This window comes from Dromaius novaehollandiae, chromosome 9 (genome assembly GCF_036370855.1).
Source record: "Dromaius novaehollandiae isolate bDroNov1 chromosome 9, bDroNov1.hap1, whole genome shotgun sequence".
Lineage (NCBI taxonomy): Eukaryota > Metazoa > Chordata > Aves > Casuariiformes > Dromaiidae > Dromaius > Dromaius novaehollandiae.
Genome location: NC_088106.1, coordinates 19,672,501 through 19,692,463, shown reverse-complemented (window position 1 = coordinate 19,692,463; position 19,963 = coordinate 19,672,501). Strand labels below are relative to the sequence as shown.

Below are 19,963 nucleotides of genomic sequence, written 5' to 3'. Positions count from 1 at the left end.
CCATGGGAGGTAGGACAGTTTTTGTAGAAAGAAACATTCAGAATTTTGACATAACACAACTTGTTTTTCCAGTAGGATGTGACAAATTTTCTAGAGACAAGCTGAAGAAATAATTAAGAAATTAACAAGGCACAAATTATAATATTTGAGGAAAATCTTTTTTAAATGGGAATACCTTTCCAAAAATATATAACAGAAATACATTTTGTTCAAGAAATTGGCATGTACTTATTCACTGTTTCCTTTCCACTAGGCACCTATGGTATCAATCTAGTGAATTTTTCTACACAAGTCAACACTGCATCAAGTAAGCAATTGAAATGCCTGTCCCTAACAGCGACTGCCTTTTTAACTCATAGGGAGCTTTTAAAAAACAGACAGTCCGAATTTTTAAAAATAAGCAAGCATTTGATGATGCAGATATCTGTCAACGGTGTTTTCAGAGCACACAGTTTCCATTTTTTCTGGCTAAAGTTGGGCACTTAAGCCACTTATGCACTTAGCATTTTCAAAAGTGCTTTTCTATAGCTTATGGCACCAAAGCCATTATGAATTTTGCCCCAAATTGCTTTTGACTGAAGAGTATCTACAGACCACAGACAAGAACAGCTCTGTGTGGTTTTCATTGGCCAACATGCAACCATGCGTATCTGGACCTGTTCCTCTTTTCTTAAATGTGGAAATCAGACCACAGTCTCTACTGTGTACTGTTACCTGCACTCAGACAGGCTTCTTATACCATATTCCAGTACTTCGGCACTTTAAGCAAGTAATACTCTTGCCTATAATAAATATACACTGAGATCATGATAAAAATACTTAGGCATTTAAATCATGATACCAATTATATACACATTTGCTTTATCAATGCACTATAATTTGCAGCCTCACAGGAGACATCACAGACCTGACTGTAATAATGTAATAACCACCTCTGAAAGTGTAATAATGGAAGTAATAACCACCTTTGGAGTCTCCCATGTAAGCAGGAAGTGTATTTATGGTACTCTGCACAAGTTAGCTGTACAACATCAGAACCTTAAGCTTTCTGGTAAGCATATCAGAATTATCCTAAGTGTTCCCCCTAAAGCTTTCTTTATCAAACTAAAACCAAGAATTAGGAATAGGAAGCATACAATGGCAAGTGTATGCAAGTCTTGCCAGTTAATTACCTAAGTCAGAGATATTTTAAATTAAGACAGGAAAACTATATGCCAATATGAATTTTCATTTCATGAAAAGTAAGCAGTGGGATCCAATAAGAGTGAAGATTTGCGAGAACATCAAAAAAAAAAAAAGTATGTTTGTTAAATACAACTACAATGAGTTTTTCTCACATCATTGAAGAATTAGAAGTTGCAGTTACTTAGCCCAGATCACAATTTGGTGCTTTATTTTCAACTTAAACAGGTTTAGAATCATTTTTCTATTTCTTCTGATGTAGGGATTTTGGAACTAGAAATTTAGGAAAATAATACCTGATGTAGAAGAACTTTCAAGATATCTATCTGGAAAAAGGTGTAAAACATAATCATAAAAAGAAAAGCAACTTTTTATTTTCTAGTTAGAAACTAAATGTCAAAATCCAGAAGAATTCTGAATCAACTATATTCGGCATGACATTAACAGTACGGATTGTTCAAGTCGTTCAAATTTCAGGGTTGCTCCACACTAATCTTTCTCTCATTAAATGTACTTTGCAGTTAATAGAATTTAAATCATCACTCAGTTGTATTTACATATACTGTTAAAGTAACAGTTGATCCATCTGCATATTTATGAAATAGAACAGAATATATATGTGCACATAGTGAGCTTATGATCTAGTTTCCAGAGCAGATTTATTATAAATTCAGGTTATTACATAAAAATCGTAAAATAAATCACTTCTTTCCTGCACATTCAAGGTAGTTACTCTAAGTAAAGAGAAAGAGTGGAAGTCCTAGAGGCATAAAAAGTATATCTGTAGAAAACTCATTGTTTTTTGAAGGGAATGAAGGGAGCTAAATAGTTTGCCATGGCTGAAGTTGTGAACTACAGAGTTCACAAAACGAATTAGAGGATAGTACATGGCAGCCACATTAAGGCATAACTTGCATCCCCCAGCTTCTGGTTCAGTTACGTTTTAGGCTGGTACTTCAACATAATCAATAGCAGCTAAAAGGTTTCTCCAGTCTGTACTGACTGTGCATTAATATACAGATAAGAATATTTTCATCTTTAAAGGAATACAGGCACACAGACACACCATGAACCCTCTTATGATGGAGAATAAAGGAAGTGTTGCTACACGTACCTCTCATATACATTTCATCCACGTAAATAAATACCCACCCCATATTAAACTGTATCTTTCAATGGGCATTTAGAGACAACCAAAACCAGATTAAATTATTAATTTCCTAATCTGATTTTTATGACATAACTTCTGTATTCTGCAGAAGAAGACTCTGTAAGCGCCTTCCTTTTTTCAGATAAGTTCTTCCTTTCCCTCTAATATCAACTGACCAGTTAACAACCTCATAATCTAATGGTCAGTAAATTACTCAGGTTATCTACAGAACTGAAAGGTTAGTTATAACACATGTTTACATATTAAAAAAAGATTAAGGAAAAGTTGATTTTAGGCAGCAAACTAACTCCTATTTTGCTCATCTCTTACTGTTAAAATTCTATTAGTTATGAATAATTCACTCATTAGGTTATGGTTCAGATGTGTGGCAGCGTGCTTTCAATGGCATTGCTCACAGGTGAAGATTCTTTGATCTTTTTAAAAATTAGCCCTACATTCTTGTAGTCTTCCTGTTTCTTTCCTTCCTAGTATCTGAAGATGCACGGTTCACTGCTCTGCAAAAAGATATGCACAGAATGTTAAAACAAAAATGCATTATTTAAAACGTAATATAATACCTACCAGCTAGGCAACCGCATGTGAAATTTTTTCCATTGTGTTTCTGTATTACATCTGTGCAGGTTCCATTGTTCTGACAGGGCTGCCTTCGACAGGCATCAAATTCTTCACATAGAGCACCAAGATACTCATCCTCACAGTCACAGAAAAATGTTGCCTAAAAACAAACAGAATATGCACTTCACAATGAATTTGTAAAGATTATGTTTTCATCAAGTACTCTGCTGAACAAAGATGTTTTTGTTGGTTTTCTATTTATAACAAAAGCAGCTGCCAGAAACACATCAACATAAATGTCTGCATAAAGTTACCCACTAAAATACTAAATCTGCTCCAATCTTTCAGTTAAGATTTTTAACAGCAATGGGGAGTTTCACCTAAGCAAGGAGGCTGGGATCAGATCCCTAATACACACATCACCATGAATTTTTTCTTCCGTTCTGTTCCAGAAGTTGTACTTATAGAATGGAATAATTGCCAAAATAAGTAACATGCAGATCTACCACAAGAAAATCCTACTACAGGGATGCACCCCCATGTGTGAAGGGCAAGGCTGGGGTCCTAGAGCCTTACTTCAGGAGCAAGAAATAAAACCTGACACACACCTTCAATTCTGCTAAAAGAGGCGGTCTTCTGAATGTATTTGGTACGTTTTCTAAACTCACCATCTAATAAAAGATCACATAGCACTATATATGTTAAAGACAACTGTTAAATACCTTTAGTAGGCAAAGCCTGGCATTCTTCATTTTTGTTAGTAATAAAATAACTTAAAATCAGTTAAAAAAAATCTTTAGAGCTCTAAAGTTGCTAAGGAAGTCTCATAGGATGGAACAAGGCAAGCTCTCTCATCTGTAGCACCCATTTAGATTAAATAGCTTACTTTCTTTGTTCATTAAACACTAGATGGCAACATCACTCACTCTCCCATACATTACAAAGCCAGATCAGCACTGGCAAGAATGCAGCTGTTCCCCACAAACATTGTAATGCAAAATACAGCATGGGCATGGAACTGGAAACAAAGAGATGGGTTTAGTATTTTATCTGCTATTTTTACTTGGGTTTGCTTTACATGAATAAACAGCTGTGCATTAAACAAAAAAGAAAATAACAATCCTCATACAAATAAAAACTGTACTCCATAAACCCAAGATTTCATTCTTTCCTAAAAAATATTATACTGGTTGAGTCTAAACAAGGATTAATAACATATCTCCAAAACGCAAAATGATGCGCATGTTATTTATCAGGAGTGCTAAATACATGGTCTATACATGTTCTGATATTTGTCCAGGCCTGCTCACAAAACAGCTCTCTCTCTCAGGTTAGCAATGACAGCTTTCCAAACAAGGCTGCAGTTCATCTCAAAGGCAAGACAGGCAGGCAAAACGTAGTAAAAAATATTATAATCGTTTGAAAAAATACTATCCTCACATAACACAGTAACTCACTTGGAAGATATTTCACATAGGCTGCACAGATAGGTGGCTAACAGGGTGAAACGGATATCACTTTTGTCTAACAACTGAACAAATAGCAAAATATACAGTAAGTATTTGCACATTTCCCTATGGCATTGGCAGAAAACACATCAACTCATAGGTCACTTCAGTCCCTAAAGACAACAGCTATCAGTGGTTCAAAATAAGTGTTGTCCTCAACATCTCAAAACATTACAGCACCATAGTGCACAGTATTGGATCAGGACCCAAGTAAAGAGTGCACATACACATTTCCTACGGTATCCTTCACAGCTATTTTAACTCTTTTTTGATACGCTGGTATTCATTTAAAGTGCCTGTGATCATTCCTGGAACAGAGTGTTGATAGAGGCTTACCTACAAAATCAAAGTTGCTGTCTGTAAGGTAATGAAGCCAATTATTGTCTCCATAACTTACCTGTCCTGGATGAGCGAAGTGAGACACTCTACTAACCACAAGTCTGCATTATTTCTTAAAACATGGAGGAGAGAGGAGAAAAGAAGGAAATAAGCACAGCCTTTCTATCTGCCTTCCTTGATTAGTGAATTCAGGTGTCCTAGGGTAACCATTAATGCCACACACAGGTTTTTCACTGAAATGCAGTTAAAGAATTGCATCACCTATCAAGGCACCCATCCTGTTATAGCAAGATACAGGACTGTACTTCCAGAAAGGTTCTTCATGTTTTAAATAAAAGATTCATGAAATATCACAGCAGATAAAATTAAGATTCAGGAAAGACAACCATAAGAATTGCTATACAATATGAATTTTATTGTGCTACACAGCATGTCTTCAAACAGCATATTCAGTTCTGCTTTTTTTTTTTTCCCCTTCTTCTTCTTATAAAACTTTTGGGGACAAATGCAAAAGGCTGGTCTAGTGACAGTGGATATAGAAATAAAATAGTGGAACACTTTCAAAAATGCTAAGATTTTCTATAATAGTATAATATAATAGTACAGATGAAGCCCATGAACTGTACTACTAGGAATTCCTAATTGTATACTCCATTTTCCTTCCATTCTTCTCATTTAGAAGTAAAGACTAGACAAACTGCAAAAATATGTGCATATTAGAAATATAATCTCTGATACAGATTCGTAGTCAAACACCTAATTAGATCACCTAGCCTGACTCCCTCTATAATGGGAAAAATTCCCCTAAGACACCATGAACACGGTATGCCTTTCCTTATTGTCAGTATCACGCCAAAGGAATCAAATAGAAGAGTTCAAAGAATAAACTTTAACATTAATTTGTAAATCTAGCCTAAAACAGTTCATTTATTTCCCTGGAAGTCATTAATAATCTCCTACATTTTTATATATTGTTAAAGATTATTTGTAGTCAATGCATAGTTCCCATTTTTTAATCAGTCGTTATAAAGTTACTGGAGATAAATTAGCATAAAATAGTTATGCTCTTTAGCCTATAGAAATAATGGTCAGGTCTGAATTACAGAACTACCATTCTTATCAAAATAATGTATCAGATATTAAAATAAATACAATACTGACACCTAGAATAACAATGTCTACAAATAAAAATAAATCAAAATAAATATACTCTTTAAAGTGCAATTGAGAGTATAATTAAAGTGACAATTCTATACCTGACTAAACATTAGAATTCACTACAAAATTAAAATTTTACTTCTAATAGCTTTTAGATACCACCTGCTAATTTTACTTTGTATTCAAGTATCTAACCATGATCTGTTGGGAATACTTCTTTTAAATATCACATATTTTCTCTTAGAAATACAGGTTCCCTCTGCACTTATGTAGCCAAGACTGGGTACCTTGAATATTTAGTCATTCTCAAATTAATACCTCAATTTAAATAGTTTATGTTCCAAGCTTTTTAGGCTCTTTTCATTTAAACTGATACAAAACACAAATACACTGATGGCATTGTGCTGGTATTTCTACTGCCTTTTTACTCTTGAATAAATATTTAAAGTTTAAAATGGACAGGAATACATCATTAGGAAAGACGCAGGCACTGTGTCTAGATTCTGTGCCCTGTATGCAGATTGAAATCTTGATCTCATTTAATGTGTTTCTAGTCCTTGTGCATGCCCTGAAAATGCAAACAGACTCTAATCCATGTCTATGTGACATTAAAGACAGCCATAAGCAGGAGTTCCAAAGAGTATCACATTTGCCAAAGTTAGCTCTGTCAAAACAGCGAGGCACACTAAAATCTCTTCTAGAAGGAATGGAGAACTGCAGCAGGGTCCCCTGAGTAGCAAGGGACCCCTGAGTAGCAAGGGACCCCTGAGTAGCAAGGGACCCTGCTGCAGTCTCCGTTCCTTCTAGAAGAGATTTTAGTGCAGGCAGAGCCATGCAGTTAGTGTCTGTGCTGGCAATACAGAGGTGCCTGTTCCTGCAGCAAATGGTTCAGGTAGTGCTGGGCCACTGTGCATCTTACTCTCAGATCATGAGCTTGAATTTACCACACATGGTGCCTTGCTGTTTTGACAGAGTTAACAGAGTAGCAGGGAGGGATGCCAGTGCTCGCAGGGTGGGCAGTGGAGCCAGCAAGCCCTGCATACAAATCTCTGCTACTTCTGGACCTGAAACAGTAAATATTGCAGTCTGGTCTTCCCCTGGTTTTGGGCATCTCCATATCACGTGTCACGGTGCAATGGAAACATGCACCGAGTTGTACAATTGTGGCGTTAGACCTCTTACAACCATCACCTATGATGATCTCCTGGATGACGTAAATGAAGTATTCTGCATAGCATCAGTAGAATAACTGTTTTTGTTTGGTGCATTTCCTATGGAAAGTTAGACCTACTACACAAATTAAAACTCAAATGTCAAATCTAGTGAGAACTGACATTTGAGTTTTAATTTGTGAAGTAAGTCTCTGAATTTGAAGTTTTGATTAAAATTTCTACAAAGATTTGGGTCAGCTTTGAAGTTTGCATCAGACTCCAAAGCAAATTTTGCAAAAGCGCAGCAGTGTTCAAATCTAAAATTTAGAAACATATACACAAATGAGCAAATTTCTGTTGCAGATTTCTGTTGTAAATTATGTAAAAAGGACTATGCTTGCAAAAAGTATATTGGGATGCTGCAAATATTACTGAAAATAACATTTCTTCTCCCTGTGCTCCCAACAAAATAAAGCTCTCCACTATGCAATATGTTCAGAGTATTAATCTCCGTATTATGTATGGAGGAATAAGAAAAATAAAACTCAACATGTATATTGACTCCTTCATAAGGTTTAATCACTTGTGCTTGAAACTAAAACTAATTATTATAATGTTAAGTATTAATATATTTAAACAATGCAACAATTAATCATTGGCTCAACAATATTAATAAAACAGGCAATTAAAAAGAAAAACCCTGGATAACATAGACACTTTCGTAAGAGTATAATATGTGGGAATATTTTACCATAAAATACAGTTAACAAAATGGGTTTTGAAAGCAACAAAAGAAAAGCATTGTAGCACTTTAAACTGAAATGTCTAATGATAGATAATAGTTCTGAGATGCAGACAAGTTATTCTGTAGAAAAGATTAGGCGTTATCGTTTTTATTAGGCATGTCATCTTCACTTTTCCCAAATGATAGTATTAATTTTTTTTTCTTGACTAAGTGACAAATGCTAGCATATCTGAGGAAAACTAAATGCAGAAGAAACTACACACTGCCATAATGCTCATATTAAAGTCGCTATCTTAAAATTCCAAAACAATCTACTCTCAATAGACAGTTCATCTGTGTATTTTACTTGGTTATGGAGTGTAAATCCATACATACACAGAAGGTATGTATCATTTTGAATGGCAATAAAACAAATTCTTCGTAATAATTTATTAGCCAATTCAATTCTCTTAAGCATCTTATTACAAATTTAGTTGGAATACAGTACATTTATTTTCCTATTTTAAATAAGCAGAAGCGATAAAGTCTTCATCAGATTTGAAATTTCAGAGTAAAGAGAGATGACAAAAACTCACCATTATATATATATATAAAATCAAGTGGATCTACCCCACAAGCTTCTAGCCCACATAGAAGACATGTGAATTATCACTATTCAGTTCAAACAGCTGTATGTCAGTGCAGAAGTAGAGGCTAGTTGTTTTTGCGTTAATCTCAAGGGTTCTAATTCTAACCAAAAACTTCGTATTTGCATAGTCTGCTCTTCCACATTTAAATTGGTGAGCTGAAGTTATGGGATGGTGTAATCTGTGGGAGAACTGACTATGTCTCCACATGGACTAAGCAGAATTATGACTCTCAAATCCAATGGATATTCAAAACTCCACTGAAAATCCTATGCAGAATCAGAAATTCACACCAAAAAAATAAAATAAAATAAAATAAAATCTCTCTTTGGGTTTAGTACTAAGGTTTCTCCTTTTCATTCACAGTTAACTTGTTTGAGGATCTGGTGTAAAGCTGTGCATATAAAAGTGAAACTGATATTCATGCTGTGATGATGCCATGACCAGTATTACCTTCCTGACACATTCATGCTACCACTAGGGAAGAATGTCAAGCACAGCAGCAAAACAGAGGTACAAAGTTCATACAACAAAAAGAATGGGAGACAGTATCACTTTGACTCAGCATCATCTCACTTCACAGAACTTAGAACAAAGTGGTGAACATATGTTCTTTTCAAGGACAACAGTAATCAAAAAAAGAAACTGTCATAAAACTTCTTTATGCCTACATTCTATAAAAATCATCTAGCTGAGTAGAGGCCAACTTACCTTTAACTGGTAAGGAACGAGTAAAATATGTGTTACTGAGTTAACTTCCAGGTTAGGCCAGAATTTGTGTGTTTATAGTGCTATGCATTCCACCAAAACCAGTATGCCACTACAATTGTATTACTGCAGATTGTTAATTACAGTTAACTTTTCCATTAAGCAGATGTGTTACTATATTCTTCAGCATTAAACTAGATTTGAAATAAAACTATGAATTACATAAAAACACAAAGACAATCATTAATCTTCTTGGCACTGGAAGCAATGACTATGGCCAGTGTAGCTCTTAGCTTATTCATGGCATTAGGCCTTTTATGCATTCTCCTACGGACTTGCTTTGCATTCTGGAAGACTAGATTGCACAAATACAATGAATTATAGATAAAAACAAACAGCAAATCACAAAGGGCATGTTGTAAAGCTAAAGAAAATTAAAGTTTCAAGTCTGCAAAAAAAAAAATACTGAAGATGCATCTTGTGGGAAACATACAATGGTTGCTACACGTTCAGCATATAATTTTGACGGTTGTTTGCTTCATCATTAGGGAAATCATTATGACGTTTTAGTGACTATCTCACCTAAGACGAGTTAAACTGGCAAAAACATCCTGCTTGATGAAATAGGCACCTTCTATTTTTAACTATGTTGTTTATGCTGTGTCTGAATCCCTGGCTTAAATTCTATTATGTAACTAATCTGCAAAAGCGTAAGGAAAACTGACATATTTGAAAAAACACTATGGCTGAACATACAAAATGACATTTTTATTTTCCCTGGAGCAGCAAGCTGGTCATAAATTACCAGCATTTGGAAACACTGTATCTGAGACCTTAGTGAGATCCCCCAGCCTAGAAGGCTACTTGGACCAGCTCTAACTGCATTGAAGACAGTCTCTGGAGATGTTCTTCTATTTGTTCAAGTTCCAGAAAATTCAGAAGTAGTTTTGTGACAGCAAACACAAAAGCAGTTACATTTTTGAACTTGAAATCTGATTTGAGAAGAAGAGATATCAAGGATAGTGCTAATTCTACTTCTCTCTGACTACAATGCACTGGAAGATGCCTTTTAACGTGATTTCTTTATGTCCCACAGCTTCAGCTATGGAGGTATCAGTTAACTACAACCTAGCACATGATATGCCAGAAACAGTGCCTTAATAAACTGTCTTGTTATTACACTCAGGTTCAAAGAAAGAACCTGGTGGAGAAAGATCATGAAAAATTCATGACTTCTGTCCAACTAGAGAGCTCTGGAAAAGAACAGGCTGTGTCTGCATGAGGGGGGATCCTCTGTCACTAACAGTTCTAGTTTTAACTTATAAAACTTTCAATGTCAAGATTAAAAGTGGTGATGTGAGGGTCCCGATTTCTCTTTTCTGGAGTGGTACAATAGCTCCCTTTTCCTGCCGCAAAGCCGATTTGTCTTCCTTTTTTTAAAATTACTTCATTTGTAAGTAAAATCCTATGTATCAAAGATTTATAAATCATGTTTCCCTATTAAAGACAATATAAGCATCTTTCTTAAAAACATATGATAAAGATATTAAAGCCTCCACATGGATACAAGCATTGATGTCTTTTCTCCTTGTGATATATAACATGGAGTAAGAGAAAGAAGTTAGAGACATAGGAATGGACAAATAATAGAAAAAATAGAAAACTAAGACTATCAAAGCCTTTAAATCTCAAATTGACAAAAAATGGAAAAATAGAAGACATTCCGATATGTGATTGCATATCGTAATTTTAACATATTATTTACAGAAATTCAGCATTTTGGATTTGATTTATAAAAGAAAAATGTTAAATTTAGCAAAGCGGAAAAACTCAACTGGATTATGAAATAGCACATATGCATCTGAATGAATAACTTTGTTGGTTATCAGCCAAGTAGTATGGTAGGGTACCATTTACTTCTAAAAGCACCTTGCAGTAACTGCGTTCACATGTTACTTCAGGCATTTTAAAATTTCACTTCTGAGAAATGAAGAAGATGCTCAGTTTTTCCAGATGTTACCACTGTCGTGCATATATAGATACTGCAGCAGTTTAATTATTGTTGTTACAATCCAAATTGTCATTTTTCTATCAAACATACTTATTGAGAATTTAAATCAGAAAATGGTAGCAGATGAACTATCACTGAATTCCCTAAATAGGCCAAATTTTCTGTGCTCACAGCAGGCAATATTTACTCAACAGTTACTATTGCTTTTATCTCCCAAATGAATATTAATAAAACCCCAATATTAACCATGCATATTTGTGCTGGAAATGACTTTTAATCCATGAAATAAAAATCAACATATATAAAAGGTAATAGAGAATATATGATCTCATTAAGGGAAGCCCACTCTGATTTTGTAAAAGCAGTGTACAGACTGCAAATTTAACACATTCTGTTCTTATTTTTTCATGTTATTATATCACACAAAAAATTCACAGTGGCCAGTGGAGTTTCTATCTCCATTGTAGTCTCTTAATATAATATTATTTAAAGGAAAGAGCTGCACACTGAAAACTAAATGAATATGCTCCCTACCCTACTCAGATAAAGGCAGGAAAACTTCCAAACGTCATCAAATTACTCCACTCTGTTTCTTCCCATAGTTCTGCTCAGACAACTCCATGGCACTATTCAGTAACTTGTGAGGAAGCAACTATTAAGACATATGAAGAGAGAAGACCTAGACTATATCAGACCTAAAACCAAAAGGCAGCTGAAGCTTCACAAACCAGAACCCATCGGTCTGGAGATTGGGGATCCCAAATGTTCACAGTATGCTTTTCATCTCACAAATACACTTGTATAGTGAGAGTCAGATGTAGTACACATTATCAGATACTTAACTTGAATACTTGCTTTTACTGTCAGGGCAGTGTATGAATTTTTGCATCTTATACCAGGGATTTTCTTACTTTTAAGTGTTTGATTTTTATAAATGACAAAAAAAATACATTCCTATTATTTAGTAACATCTGTGGGCTTTTGAGGCCTATCACACAGCTGCAAGGAATGCACACACTCAGAGTATCAAGAACATTTTACCCTGCATTTCTGTTACTGTGTAATTTCCACTCTACACAAAGATCTTGATAGGTTAACCTTACCTCATCTGGTTGAGTGATACATTTTCCTTTCCCTGAACACTGGAAGTTATCTGCATGGCTTCCCACAGGCAAGCAGGTACTGACTTTCACTATCACAGTCAAGCGTAAAGCCACAATGCATTTAGTAACTGAGTCATTCAAAAAACCTGAAAAAAACAAATTTGAAAAATTGTTAATGTACAAGACAATATGCTAATACACATTAATGGTCTACTGCTAGACAAACAAAAGTGAATTCAAAGAAACTGTCAACTGAGAACACCATTGTTCATATTTCGTAGAGACCTTTCAAAATTTAATAAATTTAAATTCAAATGGGAATAATGTTTGGAAACATGTTAAAATACTCATCTTGACAACAAAAGGAAGGCAGGCCAGTAAAACAGATCTACCTTCAGGGCTCTAATCTGCACTACTTTGGAAAAACCGACTTTAAAGACTTTAAAAATTGCTTGAGATAATCTTTAATTATTAAGTACATAAAAGAGTTCTTAAACTTGCTCTCCCATTTGGCTAATTTCTAGGAAAAATATATAGTTGAGCTGAAGCATTAGGAAAGCACATATCAGAGCACTGTAATATATCAAGACAAGACATTGACATAAAAACAAATAAAAGACTTATTTTCTCTCCTGCTATCCTCTTGGTAACTTAAAAAATATATTTCCTTAAGTTTTTAATGACAAGAAATACTAAAATCAAACTCAGTGAATATAAAGGTTAAAATTAATTTCTAAAAATTACTTTAGATAAGGGTTAAAAGGCACACAGAGCATAAACTGCATTACAGTGATAATAAATGAATAATTTCTTAGCTGCATTTTTTATGGAGTTTGCAAGGAATACTGTACATAAACAGCCTGACAGCATTTCTTTCCACATTTCCAATACAAGTATTTTTGAATGTCTAATCTAATCACTCTATAAGGTGATATACTAGGCATAAATGAACAACACCTAAAAATGGTAGCACTTGAGAAGGAAGAAGAAAATTCATGAATCTCTGGCTAGCATCTGCAATTGCAGGGAATGCAGAGAATTCAAAAATTAATCAGTTGGAAGCTATTAAAACATAGTGGAGCACAAAAGCATGGCCATCACCCATATTTCTAATAGTATTTAACATGTTGATTCCTGAAAAAGAATGTTACAGACATAGACCCATGGTGGGATTATACTTTTCTTTAGAAATCAATAGAGTGAGAGATTAAGGAAAAATAGATGCTGGTTTTAATCCTAATATCCTTAATATTAAAAAGAATTAGAGTAAAGACATGCAGGAAGTATATGACACAGAATGGTTTTCCTAATATTTTAAACTTGAAATTCTAGAATCCATTTACTGTGTGGGCCTCAAAGGCTTTCCCAAAATGTAATCCATCTTCTTGCATTAAAGACTGGATACGGTACTGTATTTACTCAAGGAGAAAAATTCATTACAATACAAAAATTTGTAATGAACAGTAATAAAACAAAGTTTCAAGAAACTGTCTGAATTTCAAGTGAATTCTCTTTTCAGAACTGCTGCTATGCATTATTTGCATTCTACATATGGAAGAGTCAAATACTACTACTAGTGAAAATTCCATAGCAAATCATATGGAAGACTTCCATCCTTTGTTAATTTTTAGATTTCATTTTTAAATGCTGCATCCTTTGAACAATTAGTTGTCTATATTAGAAACACTGACCCCCTAAACTGTAACTTCAGAGTAGGAAAACATAATATCCAATACAAATGTCATCACCTTGACTATAACCTCTATGAGTTAGCTAAATATTCTAAAAGACTGAATAAAAATGTATTAGGTATAGTTCCAAATATCTAATGGTCGGTTTTGGCCAATGAAGATTATTGTAATCTGCTGACCTCTTATAAGAAAGCCAATTTGTTCTGGCCTTAATACACACCACATTTTTACCCATGTGTTCAAAGATGCAGCCAGAATTATTTTCTTTAATAACAGAATGAGATTGTCATAGGTCATCATGCAATTATATGTGAATGCTTGGAAGAATGTGGTATTTAGAAAATGTCTTTGGGTTCACATTTCCTTGTATGAAGCAGACTGTTACATATTCTTCAGGACAGTTCCCTAAAGGAATATTAAATCAACCTTCTTTGTACTTTGAGTCTTGCTACTATTTTGGTATCAAAAGCCCTTAGGCAAACCACTGAAGAAATCATTATTCTCACTGGAATGCCACATATTTTCCTGTAATTTCTAATTATCTCACCTAATTTCCAAAGACTAGGAAGATAAAAATACAGCTATTTATTTTCACTCTATAGCGGTTACATACAACTTTCTGAGATCTCTAGGGTTTAAGGCTAGAAGAACCCTGTCTGATCATCTAGTTCTGACTTGCTGCTTAACTTGGGTCACAGCATTTCAAGTGATCTGTTGGCCAATTCCTGTAAGAGTGACTGAACTAGAGTGAGTTTAAACTTCTATTTTTAACTTCTACTCAGCAGAATTTTCAGAAGCACATTTACATCTCCCTTCATCTCAGGTCTGAAGAAAAATATTAGAGCTCTTACAAGCAAAAAGTAATTTTGTTCAGTTTAATTTTACTGGTTTTCTGAACTAGTTAAAATGTAATAATATCGGAGCATTTTAAATTGGAGAATTCAAGGTTGAGTTATTTACAGTAGTATTATGGAAACAATTTTAAAATCTAATAAATCAGAATATGAAGTGACAAATCCTTTATTTTGTCACAGGAGGCATTTTCAAGCTCTGTGCTCACACAGTTGATAGTCTGAGAAGCACCTGCATGATTTCACTGGCAATTTGCACAGTTAAAATACATTACAGCTCATTCCATCCTTGCAGTTTCACCTACTTAAGCCTAGGAGCACAAAGCACACATGCTCCTGTTCTTCTCAGATCAAGAAAGTTGAGAATGAAAAACAGGGGATAAAGTCAAAATATAAAATGACAGTATTATTTGTGTCCAGGTATTTTCAGCAAGATCAAATCATGACATTCAGATTACCATTGTACCTTTTGTCCTATTCACAACACATGCTTTCTTTACGCCTGTATTTAGTCAGGGCTCCGTAGGCTAAAATAAAGCTCATATTCACAACACACAGTCAGTAAGGAGTGAGTACTTGTTTGTGTTATCCCTATATCTGCATAATGCTCCCACCCCTTTCCTGCTTCTATGATTATCAGCAGGGTATCTGTAAATTTTGCAGTATCACTTGAACAATGTGAAGGATATTTTTTACAGAGGAAGTATTCAAACATTGATTAATTGACAGATTTTGCAAACTGAGTTGCTTCCTTGGTAGCCCCCATTTGACTGATACCTTCATTCAATGCATGGCAGACCCTGAGGTCAGTAAGATGGTCCATACTGCAACGTCAAAATAAGGAGGAAAGAACTTAACAGGCCACCAACTCAGGCCATTATCCTATTGCATATTACACTAACAAAAGGCATAGGGCTGAACTGAGAACCATAACAAACCCTTCATATGCACGCAATACTACTACACACAGAAACACTCTCCCCCATGTAATTGCCTCAAATGTATTTTTCTCTAATCCAGTCTTAACATATATTCTGCTGAAACAATCATTTTATATCAGAAAGACAGCAACAGTTCCCTACACTAAAGTTCTAAGGCTTTGATTCACAAGAAGATTTAGGTGCTTTAAGTCAGACTTGGGGAAGATTGTAAGTCTCTGAGTCCACCTAAAGGTTCCTCAGACGAGGGAGGATGACTGCCAAGGGGCTTGGCCACTCATTTACAATGCACAACCAGTCCCCAAGTTTTTCAACTTATTTTTAGACTAGTTTTCCAAGAAAATGAGACAGCAGTGGGACGTCTATCAGTTTCCATCTGTTCCCTTTTTCTCCTTCAACACTTGCCCACACCAAAAGCTTTTGGGGTCACTAACCAACAACATCTTACAAAGCAGCAGAGTTCTCAAAGATACTAAGTTCCTACAGCTTCCCCGCGTGTTATATAGCCTTAGAACTAAGGGCATTGGTAGGTCGAAAGGGGTAGGAAAACAAAAAAGGGCCTAAGAACAAGATGATGTCATTTCTCCATGCTATTCCCCGTACATAGTGCAGTCAGCCCACCGTTATTAGGAAAACAGGACTACAGATATATTCAAATACAAGAAAAGCAGATACTATCACTGCTTCAAGACCAAAGCATTGGTATTGGCTATGTCTGCACTGCACCTTCAGTTCATGCGAATGAGTAGCATAATACAGCTATAATACTTGCAGACAATTTTAACTTCCAGAAGCTGTATAGCTGCCACCAGAGCATACTGAACCACTGTTTGTAAGCCTTAGGGGCCCAGGATAGAAGCCATGCAGGTACATCTACTCGTTCATCCACAGTTAATGGCAAGTCAGGGAACTAACCCAAAGTATCAAGGTCAATGAGGCCTATTAGTGCCCTCAGGGCCCTGACACCAATGCTGTTGTACTGAATTTCAAACAATAGGTCAGGAATCATTTTATAATTTATATTAGGACCATATCATATATAAGCAGAAAACAAGAAGTAAGAAACAGGTAGTCAATGATATTCACAGTCTTTGATGCACTACTTCTATTACATCAGTACCATAGGATACTTGTACAGAACATCTGAGATCATTCTCTAATAATACTGCTGGCCAACATAGCATCTGGGGATACAAAAATACAGCTGCAATAACAAAACTGTCACTTTGCACAAAAAGACCGTTATTTCTAACTGGTTCAACTAATCAAACTTCCAACCTGCTGTACAGATCAGCATGCTTAATGTGATTAAAATGATTTGTTAAAGAAGCCTGGGTCAGATACTGCTTTGATAGTACCACATTTGATTCTCATTTCTATAAACAGATTTTAGTGAGAAACTTCAAGAACGGTTTCCAAATATTTTATTTTTTTGAGAAGTCAAATGAAGCCCATAAATTTAGAGAATAGCTATTTTGCACTGAAAAGTGATGGTAAAACTTCTCATGGTGACTTTTTTTTTTTTTTTTTTTTTTTTTGGATACCACAGTCTCATTCAGTTTAAAAATAGATATGCTTTCTTCTGTCACTATCAACACTGAAAAATCATCCTGGACTATGAAAATCAAACACGTACTTTCTTCTCATACTTAATCACCGTGACAGTGATAAATATAACTGTGCTGCTGGTCACGTTATGTTCTCAGTAACATTTCTGCAAAACCATTACCTTTTGACGTGCATTAAAAAGGCAGATTAACAATCACAGGGTTATGCGGGTGTAACAGAAAGCAAAATTTAGGTTCAGAAATTTATCACAAAAACCTTGGGAAGAAATAGCACACAGCTTGACTTTCAAAGCCAGAGCTGAGTTTTGCAGGGCTGACAGTTAAAAAAATATTTATGAACTGACAAAACCAGTTGGATTCACTTAGCATACAAAAACCTCCAAGCACATGTTGCATTGCATTTCCACTGTAACAAACAGGGATGTTTGTGTTTCACTATTACTGAACAATTGCTGAACTTCATAGCTTGACTGGACCAAAACCCATAACAGGGTTAAAAAATAGTCAGCTAATAAGAATACTCTTACCCTTATGAGACCACTTGCATACAGTTTACTTGGGGGGGTGACATTAATTTAGAGTGGGACCTTCTGCCACAGCTTCAAGGGCTCTGCTTACTGAACAGGATAATGGTGAAAGCCCATGGAAGGGTGCCAAGACTAATCTACTCACAGGTTTCCTGCATCAGAATTTGCCCATTATATGCTTATTTTTCAGCATCTCCACAACGCTGCCAAGTTGGCAGTGAACTACTGGGCACAAATGGAGACCGCCAAAATTTCTGATGCTACAGTTCAAACGCAGCAAGTGTGGTGGAATACAAAAGACATAGCTGGGACTGTGATAGGGAGAGTTACAGTAGATTGTATGGATGGCAAGGTTAACAAGGATTTATCTACAGTGACTGGTTCAACTTGAGGACATGAGTGGTTACCCTACTTTTAAATACATAGCACATACTGTACTATACAATAATATAGTACTAGTTGACGATCTCAAAGCACTTTACAACCTTTATTACGATGTGCCTCACATTTTCCTTTAAATTATACATTAGTATCCTCATTTTACAGGCAAGGTTAAATGATCTGTCACAGTACAAACAACCAGGTCAGCAACCGAATGTAAACATCTTGATTGTGAACTGGTCATCAGAGTTGTATTTGAGTGAAGAGAAATCTTTAAAAAAAAAAAAAAAGTCACCAAGCATTACAAATGTGAGTAGATAAGCCTCCAAATACACACTAGAAAAATAATTTCCCCAGAGTTACTTGCTAAAAGTAGCTATAGATAAAAATGAATTGTGAATACTTTACTAGTTAGTTAAAAAAGACTCTAAAGAGTAAACATTATGTAGATGTTAGCTTAAAACGTAGTATTTCAAAAAAATCTTAACAGTCTCATGGTTACATCTGCTTATGGTTGAGAGAAGGCACTAACTTGATAATGAAGTCATGATAGTGATTTTTAAAACACCCTTTTTTGCATAGCCTAATGGCATTTTTCACAATGTTTTTATTTCAGCTGTTTACTTTTTGCGTTAAAAGGCCACCTTTTGAACAAGTCACATCATGGAACCTTTTACACTGTTCACACTTTTGCTGCTGCTCTTGTTTATGGAAAGGCCATTTTCTGCAAGACTAGCTCTTAGCCCTAATACCCAAGGGAAACGATCACAGTTCACCTCAATTACTGCCCACAGCAGGGCCCTTCCAAGCAAAGTGCACACATGCAAATGAAAATCCCATTAACTAGAGCAGGATGCATCAAATTCTCCCCAAGGCTGACTTGCACAAAACTATACTGTCAAACACGCACAAGTTCCCGTGCCTCTGCTGAGCAGCAATAACTGTGTGAACACTCCATCTGTGGCATATGCAAGGCAATGCAACTTAATTTAGTCCACAGTGAAAGCAGGTTAAGTCAAACGATTTCACATATTCCATGGGCTATAGGAGATCACACGGATGCTCAGCTGACGCATGGTAACTTGTTAAAGCTAGAGTAACTTGATTACGTGGCTTTCAGTGAGCTCCAATTCACACACTTCCTATAATGAAATAAAATTGTCCTATTTCAGTGTTGCTTAAGTAAATACAATTTCAACATGCAATAAACCACATTCTTTCAATGTGATTAAGTGTGTAGGTTTAATATATGTATAATAACAGAAAACATGATGGGCACACACCATCTAAAAGACATGGTTGTAACTTGTCTCCTAGTTTTCCTTTTTAAAAAACACTTTGAAAAATTTTGTGGAATTCAAGCAAGGTGCCTTATTGCAGCCATTTGAAAAGCATCAACATTACTTCACTTTACCATAAAGATGGTATAGCATGCATTTTCAAGTGATTTTGCAGAGCTGTCAAGTTGATTTAAAGGAATATTTTAAAATACTTTATAATTTAAACAGTTAGTTAAGTTGTATTGATCTAAAATGCTGGACACTTTATTACAGGTGCAGCCAGATTACACGCCAGATCTGCTTCATTTTCTCTTCCCCACAACAAAATAGGAGACCAAAATAAACACTATAATATAAAGCTTGTGCCAGAGAATTCTTTTTCCATTCAGATAAAAATATTAAATATAATGAACCTTCTGCCTTATTAGCTGTGAGGTCTTATCAGAAAAATAGAAATTTTGTTTATAAAT

The 19,963-nt window shown here is 35.2% G+C and overlaps 1 protein-coding gene across 1 annotated transcript in view; it reads right to left on the bottom strand.

Annotated features, from left to right (window-relative positions):
* The window catches only part of DNER (delta/notch like EGF repeat containing), a 145,937-nt gene that overhangs the window by 44,267 nt on the left and 81,707 nt on the right, over nucleotides 1–19,963 (bottom strand). The window contains exons 5-6 of the mRNA XM_064516877.1: nucleotides 12,258–12,403; nucleotides 2,915–3,068 (exon numbers count right to left, since the gene is read on the bottom strand). Of these exons, the coding sequence (XP_064372947.1) occupies nucleotides 2,915–3,068; nucleotides 12,258–12,403 (300 nt within the window). The remainder of the gene's footprint in view (nucleotides 1–2,914; nucleotides 3,069–12,257; nucleotides 12,404–19,963) is intronic.